This window comes from Corylus avellana, chromosome ca5 (genome assembly GCF_901000735.1).
Source record: "Corylus avellana chromosome ca5, CavTom2PMs-1.0".
Classification (NCBI taxonomy): Eukaryota; Viridiplantae; Streptophyta; class Magnoliopsida; order Fagales; family Betulaceae; genus Corylus; species Corylus avellana.
In genome coordinates this window covers 13,291,812-13,300,699 of record NC_081545.1, presented here as the reverse complement: position 1 = coordinate 13,300,699, position 8,888 = coordinate 13,291,812, and the positions used below count along the sequence as shown (strand labels likewise).

Here is an 8,888-nt window from a genome sequence, read left to right as displayed (position 1 = left end):
GAAAATATCTCACCATGGGCTCCACTCACTCACATTTATTTACAAAATGTCCTAACCACTAACCTAATGACACCTATCCACTTCACTTTAACACTCTAGAATAGAAGGAAAAGAGACAAAGGAGGGAGGGATTTTAGTTTTGGTGAATAGACTTATAATATATTGACCTTTATTTTTATTATAATTATTATTATTATTATTATTGTTAGTTTTTGGTAGAAAATTGATCATGAGCCATCAGCCTTGAATGTGGGAATTGCTTAGATTCCCTATTGCTAGAATATTCCTGAGTATGACAGTTATAATATGACACCTAGGTGTCGACTTTAATAGTGTTAGGGAGAAAATATCTCACCATGGGCTCCACTCACTTACATTTATTTACAAAATGCCCTCACTATTCACCTAATGACACCTAGCTACTCCACTTTAACACTCTAGAATAGAAGGAGAAGAGACGAAGGATGGAGGGGACTTTTCTCCTCTTGCTCCCTCTCACGTCTCTCCCATGAAGACAAAGAAGGGTTCTCCCTTCTTCTTCTACCTCTCCCTCACGACTCTCTCTTCCTCCTCAAAGACGAGCCCTTCCCAGGAACTCTAAGAAGACTACTCCATCCCACGCCTCTCTCTCTCTCTCTCTCTCTCTCTCTCTCTGAGGCTCATCTATCTCTTGTATATCTCACTCAACACACATTGATGCAGCAATAAATCACCATTATATTTTTCCTATCCACGTATAAGATGCTAATTATAATTTAGGCATCGGAGAGTTTTTGACCTCAACCGGAGACCCTCTCACCTTGCCTTTGTTTTGTAAGATCACCAGTGATGTACAAAAAGTCCTCAAATAGCGCAATCATGAAGAAAAATCGTCGAGACATCGAATCCTTGGACCAAAAAATGCATCAACAAATATGAAGAATTAGACCAAGACCAATGTTAATTAATACTACTATTATTGTTGTCTAGCGTGGATGTTCACAGTGATTGAGTTGAAAATCACAAAAATTATTAAGACAATTTCAAAGGACTTAAACCACTACAAAATATCTGCTCAATAAAGATCCAATTGTTGACGCTGTTGGTCTTTAGCGATGACATGTCGATGCTAATAACATCGAAAATATTAATTCAACGATGGTCGACCATTAGCGTCGACTTTTGTGTCTATCCTATTGATCACATATCAACGGGCGACAAATGTTGCAACTAATAATTGAACATTAATGATGACTAATAAAAAAAAATTAAATAAATTTTTAGTTTTATTTATGTAGTTTCTGATGCCAAATTTGCATGAAACTCCTACATACTACTATGTTCTAGAAATGATCTGTCCCTATTGCTATCTTGTCTAAACCAGAAGTCTACAAAGTGAACTTATCTTTGATTCCATCTATAATGCTCTCAAGAATTAACTAACTAGTAATTAACTCGGTGAATCTCCCACTACTTATTTACAACATAAATAAGCCCCATTGGATATATATTAGAAATAGGATTATAGTGGATGAATCTTGAAACGTGACATGTGTTGGATCGGAACTAATGACCATATCAGTGCCAAGAATCATCAGGATCACCTAGTCAGTAACCATACCCATCCAGGCCGGTAAAGTTCACCAATTCAAGGAACATCAATTGCACCCCGCTGCACGGCATTAATAACTGGCCAAATGACATAGAGGAGCTCTTGGAAACTATTGGGTGCACCAACGAGCAGAAGGTGACATAGACTACCTTTAAGTAGTGTGGGAAAACTAAGTGATAGTGGCAAGCAAGGAAGGCATTGCTCATTATTGAATTAGGTACGAAGCAAGCCATTACGTGGGATATATTGAATGATGAGTTCAATAGGCATTTCTTTTCAAGAGTGGTGCAAAAGGCTAAGATGTTGGCTAGATCTCAAGAAACACCTTAGAGAGAGAGAGAGAGAGAGAAAGGTGAAACGTGTAACACTCCGGTCCTAACCCTAGTTAGAAGACTTTAATTTAGACCTTAGGGTTAGTTGAAATCAAGTTGGGCTCAGTTAAGCAAAGTTTGGACTTGAACCTCTCTGGGGGACAGAGACGGAGGGGGGGGGAGGGGGGGTAGGCCATGGTCCTCCCCCCCCCAAAAAAGGAAGGAAAAAAAAATTATAAGTAAAAATAAAATAAAAAAATAATAAAGTAAAGTTTTAATTTTAGTCATTTGGCCTCCTCCAAAGAAAAAATTGGCCCTATTTTTAAATTTTTTGGTCATATCTAATAAAAACTTTTGACCATATTCTTAATTTTTTTTGGCCTATACCCATTAAGTTTTTTTTTTTTTTTTTTTGGCCCTTACGGTAGTCTTTAGTTCATAAAAAACAACCAAAATAATTTTTTTTAATAAAAAAATTCTAAAGAACCAAAAAAAAAAAAATTTTGGCTGGCCCCCTTCCATAAAATTTCCAGGCTCCATCCCTAACTTATACTTAAATAAAATTCATACAAGAATGTTGAAGGTTCGCTGAGAGCAGGCAAAACTTTTTATAACATTCAAAGTCGTCTACGTGATCAAAGCGGCAATGTTATACTTCAATAAAATTCATACGAGAATCTTCTTTCTCGTCAACACAGAAGGTTCGCTGAGAGCAGACAAAACTTTTTATAACATTCAAAGTCGTCTACGTGATCAAAGCGGCAATGTTATAATTAGAGACAGAGGGAGGGGGGGACCGGGGTAGGCCATGGTCCCCCCAAAATAAGGACAAAAAAAAATATAAGTAAAAAAAAAATAAAGTAAAGTTTTAATTTTAGTCACTCGGCCTCTTCCCAAAAAAAAAAATTGGCCCTATTTTTAAATTTTTTTGCCATATCCAATCAAAACTTTTGGCCCTATTCTTAATTTTTTTGGCCCATGCCCATTAAGTTTTTTTTGTTTTTGTTTTTTTTTTTTTTTTTAATTTTTGGCCCTTACGGTAATCTTTAATTCATAAAAAACAACCAAAATAATTTTTTTTTAATAAAAAAATTCTAAAGAACCGAGAAAAAAAAAAAAAATTGCCTAGGCCCCTTTCATAAAATTTCCTGGCTCCGTCCCTGCTGGGGGAGGATTGCAGATAGAGGATAACCTCTATAAGGAGGTGGTGTAAACCACCTCCTTTGTGCCCACCAATTAGAATTGGACAGCTAGGATTATCACATCAAAGCAAATGAGGTGAAAAACACCGGATTAAAACACCAACTCACATCATTCACAAAAGACAAAATCCTCTTTTTTCTCCTCTCCCTCTCTCTTTCTCTCCATTGGCGCCGTGCATCCCAGCCAGAGCTTGCCAACACAAACCCAACCGGTACTCCCCTCTCTCTCTCTCACTCTCACAGACACACATCGGCAGCAGAGAAAAAAATTTCTCTGCTGCCCAGTGCTTTCTCACTCTCACAGACACACCCCGACCCAGCGCTTTCTCACTCTCACTCTCACAGACACACACCGGCAGCAGAGAAAAAAATTTCTCTGCTGCCCAGTGCTTTCTCCTCTCTCACTCACGACACAATTTCTCTCTTACCGAAATTATTTCTCTGATTTTCTCTCACAATGTGATTTTTCATTTGCACAAATACAATTTGATTTTTCATATTTCTTTGTTTTCACTCTCACCGAATACTGTGTGATTTTTTTTTTTTTTTTATTTCCTTGAATTCTCATTTTAGTTGTATTGGTAGGGTAGGATTATTGGCTATGATATCAAAAGCAAGATGTTAAGTTTAGATTTTTTATAAGAAAAAATGTATGAAGTTGAGATTTTAGTAGTTATAATTTAAGAATGTTGTTATCCTCTGGCAGGATCTCTAGGATGAGTACTAGTATCGAAGAACTTGACAAAATATCATTTTGTGATGAGTTTATTGAAGATGGGCATGTTGACAATGAAATGATAAAAGATCAAAATGATTTGAAGCAACCAATCGCAAGTATTGCCTCATTTAATGGTCCAAAGGAACCATGTCTTGATATGGAATTTGATGAATTAGAAGATGCTCGTGCATGTTATAATGCGTATGCAAGGCGGAATGGTTTTAGTATTCGAATAAGTCATTCTCGACTAGCTAAGGATAAGTCAGTAAATGGGATAGAATATGTTTGTTCAAGAGAAGGCTTCCGTCATAAAAGTTATCAAGAGAAAACCTATACAAACCCGAAGCCTGCTGAAACAAGGATAGGATGTAAAGCAATTATGGGTTTAAAGAAAGTGGGATTAAAATGGATTGTATGTAAGTTCAAAACTGAACATAATCATGATCTCCTTAGTCCTAGAAGTACAAGTTTACTTCGTGGACATAGAGTGGTAACACATGCCCAAAAAAGTCTTATAGATACACTTAATAAATCCGGTGTACCTCCAAGAAAGATAATATCGGTGTTGAGTGAAGAATCCGGTAGTGACCATAATGTTGGTTGTATTGCTAAAGATGTGCAAAATTATTTGGGTAATAAAAGAAAGGTTCTTTTTGGAGGGGGAGACGCACAAAGAATGTACAATTTTTATCTTGAGAAACAAAGTAAAAATCCGGGTTTTGTTTATGCAATCCAAGTGGATGACAATGGATGCATGGGCAATTATTTTTGGGCAGATGCTAGATCACGAGCTGCATACCAATATTTTGGAGATGTTGTTACTTTTGATGCTACCTACTTGACAAATTGTTATAAGATGCCTTTTGTTTCTTTTACTGGAATTAACCATCATCATCAATCTATGATGTTTGGATGTGCTTTGCTTGTAAATGAAAAGGCTGAATCTTATACGTGGTTGTTGAAAACATAGCTTGAGGCAATGCTTGGACGTGCTCCCTCTACAATTATCACTGATGATGACAAGGCTATGGGAAAAGCAATTGCAGAGGTATTACCAAATACCACTCATAGATTATGTTTATGGCATATTTTACAAAAGGTTCCAGTACATTTGGCGCATATATATAATAAATATCCATCTTTTCAAAGAGACTTTCAGCATTGCATTCATAATACACTTACAATTGAAGAATTTGAGGCGGAATGGAGTGAAATTGTAGGCAAGAATGAGTTGGGAGAGAATGATTGGTTGAAAAAACTTTATATGCGACGTGAAAAATTGATGCCGGCTTACTTGCGAACCACATTTTGTGCCGGTATGTCTACAACTCAACGGAGTGAGAGTATGAATAATTTTTAAAAAAAATTATGTTCGTTCAAGCACAATGGTGAGTGACTTTGTCTATCAATATGAAAAAGCCTTGGATGCACGTTATTTTAAAGAGAAAGAAAGAGATGTCAAGACAAAAACTTCTAGACCGATTTTGAAAACATGTTACAAGATGGAAGTAGAGGCGGCAAAGGTTTACACACGGGAGTCTTTTTTGATGTTTCAAGAAGAGCTATTTAATAGTCAAAATTACTACTCATCTAAACATCGGGAAGAAGGAGAAGTGAAGATATATAAGGTGGCCCTTCATGGGAGAGAAAATCCATTTTATGAAGCTGCATTTGAATTTCTTGAGAAGAAAGCAACTTGTACATGTCACAAGTTTGAATTTGTTGGAATTCTATGTAGACATATTCTTCAAATTTTTGTGAAGAAAACTCTAGTGGATACTATTTCCCAACATTATGTTTTAGAGAGATGGACGATCAATGCCAAGAGTCGCATTATACATGGCATTTCTAATGATGATATGCAAGTAGAAACACAAAATTCTTCCACCTTGATGAGAAATAGCTTAATGTTGCAAATTTATGAAGTTGTAGAAGTGGGGTGCCAATCAAAAAGAAAGTATGATCATTTTAGCGTTGGTTTACAAAAGCTGCATCATGAGCTTCTGATAATGCATGATGATTGTGATAAAGATATAAATGATGCTGATGTAAGAAGTGTCGGGGGTCATGTCTTCAACAGCCAAGTACTATCAAACCTTTCATTCACTTTGCAAGATCCTCCGCATGTTAGTTGTAGAGGAAAACCCAAATCTTTAAGACAAAAAAATCCAAAAGAAAATCAAGCAATCAAGAAAAGGACATGTTCTATTTGCAGGAAGACCGGGCATGTGAGAACCAATTGTCCTTTAAATAAGCAAGCAAGGTATTTTTATAATCTTTTTTTATTTACAATAATTTACATGAAAATGCATTTTGATTTAATGAAAATCTTATTTTCTATAGGGATATTTTGAATACCAATTTGAGGCCAACTAACTTGGGGTTGATAAATGAACAAAGTTTAGAAAAGGTATTTTTTTATTTTTATTATTATTATTATTTTTTATAACATATCCTCCATCAAGTTAATTTTTGTCTGTTATCTAATTTTATTTATTTATGAATTATTTACAGTGCTCTTTGCCAACTATGGAGTACCATCTACCACTACATTTGCCATGTCTCAAGATCCTGGATATTCATCTACTACAATTAATATTGGTGCAAATAACATAAACGCATATGGAACTCCTTGAAGTTATTGTGATTTGTGTGGTGTAGTATTTTTTGTGAGGTTGTCATACACAAGATACTTTTTGTGATTTGTGTGGTTTGGAATTTTTTGTGAGGTTGTAATACACAAGATATTTTTTGTGAGGTTTAATACACAATATATGGTTGAATGTAGTTCAATGTGACTACATCTGATTGGTTTTTTGAACATCAATGTTTTTGAACATCAATATTGCCGAGGGACACCACAAGATTAATTTGACATATTCTTGTTTGGAGGCTTATGCCCTGCCATTTAGATCAACCAAAGATTTTGAAAACAATCAGAACTTCAATGTCTCTTCTGTCCATTGCTTCAATTGCAAGAATTACAATGTGCTGCCAACACAACCTCAAAAAGTAGCTTGTAATTATTTGGTCACTAATCATCTTCGTTTAAAGAAGCAATTTATAATGTAAAAAATAAAAAATAAAAATCAGACATTTAAACAATTATTTGACACTAAAACCAGATTATTTGACACTAAAACAATAATTTTTTTTTTCTTCGCCAGTGAGAAGGAGAACTGGAACCGGCATCTCAGCTGTCACCAGAGAGAAAACTGGACCACCGGAGAGGTCTGGTCTCCGGCCTCGGGCTGGGATCCGGCGTCTTTTTAGAGAGAGGTTGGGCTCCGGTTTTTATCTCTACTTCCGCCGGAGAGAGAGAGAAAGAGAGAGCACCGGGAGAAGTTCTTAGCCGATTTGAGGAGAGAAACCCACCAAAATCCAGTTCTTAGCTTGATGGGAATAATTTTTCTGGGATGCACGGCGTCGCTTGATGGGAATAATTTTTCTGGGATGCACAGCGTCGCTGGAGAGAGAGAGAGAGAGAGAGAGAGAGAGAGAGGAGAAAAAGGAGGAGTTGGTGTTTTAATTTCCTTGAAATGAGAATTCAAGGAAATTAAATTTAAAAAAAAAAAATCACACTGTATTCAGTGAGAGAAAATAGAGAATTATGAAAAATCACATTGTATTGTGCAAATGAAAAATCACATTGTGAGAGAAAAACAGAGAAATAATTTCGGTGAGAGAGAAATTGTGTCGTGAGTGAGAGAGGAGAAAGCACTGGGCAGCAGAGAAATTTTTTTCTCTGCTGCCAGTGTGTGTCTGTGAGAGTGAGAAAGCACTGGGCAGCAGAAAAAAATTTTTCTCTGCTGCCGGTGTGTGTCTGTGAGAGTGAGAGTGAGAAAGCACTGGATTGGTGTGTGTCTGTGAGAGTGAGAAAGCACTGGGCAGCAGAGATTTTTTTTCTCTGCTGCCGGTGTGTGTCTGTGAGAGTGAGAGTGAGAAAGCACTGGGTCGGTGTGTGTCTTTGAGAGTGAGAAAGCTCTGGGCAGCAGAGAAATTTTTTTCTCTGCTGCCGGTGTGTGTCTGTGAGAGTGAGAGAGAGAGAGAGGGGAGTACCGGTTGGGTTTGTGTTGGCAAGCTCTGGCTGGGATGCACGGTGCCAATGGAGAGAAAGAGAGAGGGAGAGGAGAAAAAAGAAGGTTTTGTCTGTTGTGAATGATGTGAGTTGGTGTTTTAATCCGGTGTTTTTCACCTCATTTGCTTTGGTGTGATAATCCTGGCTGTCCAATTCTAATTGGTGGGCTCAAAGGAGGTGGTTTACACCACCTCCTTATAGAAGTTATCCTCTTGCAGATAAACCCAAGCAAGCTTCGGCAAAAGTATTATTCCGATCCTCACCTACCCACCTCATTTCCCACTGCACAAGGAAAAAGGGCGGTGTCATGTCACTCTTTTCCCTCCTTTATTTCCAATACTAGAAGAATGGCTCTCTCTTCTATATACGATAAACACCCCATGTAATGAGTTAATATTATGATATTTTTGGAAAAATTCACGTTTACAAATTATGCATGAAAATGAATTTGTTGGATGAGTAAGCAATGGTAGGGATGAGTATAAGTACAATATTGAAAGGTATACATAAATAAATCATGTTGTTTAAGGGACCTTTGTTCTCGGAAAATCATGTTGATGTGTTATACATAAATAAATAGATATATTTGTGGTCATACGTCTCTTAAACATGGCTTATCCATGTACTTAACCCATTCATGGTAGGGTTTGCATGTTTCTTGGGATTACTAATACAATCCTGCAACCTACGAGCAAAGCACATAATAAGTCATCTCCTAATTGTGAGGATGGCTTTGACACTATTCGGATGGTTTCAACGAGTTTTTCTCCCATAAAGCTCCCATTTTTCACTCTCACTCAGCCCTTGGTGCTCTAAAATCATCAAAGTGCCATCTTTACAATTCCTAACACTGTTTACACCTCAAAGATTACAACTTTATCACCAAGTCTTAATGTTCTAGCTTTCCTCTTCCTTTCACATATTCCCTTTTTTTAAACAACCTAAAGGTGTCTTGTTAGGAAAATCTTGTATAATTTACGTTTTTAAG

The 8,888-nt window shown here is 36.7% G+C and overlaps 1 protein-coding gene across 1 annotated transcript; it reads left to right on the top strand.

Moving 5' to 3' along the window:
• Positions 1-3,820: 3,820 nt before the first annotated feature.
• On the top strand, positions 3,821-4,792 carry LOC132181812 (protein FAR1-RELATED SEQUENCE 5-like). The gene has a single exon (XM_059595042.1). The coding sequence runs from the start codon at positions 3,821-3,823 to the stop codon at positions 4,790-4,792; it is 972 nt and encodes a 323-aa protein (XP_059451025.1).
• The last annotated feature ends 4,096 nt before the right edge of the window (positions 4,793-8,888 follow it).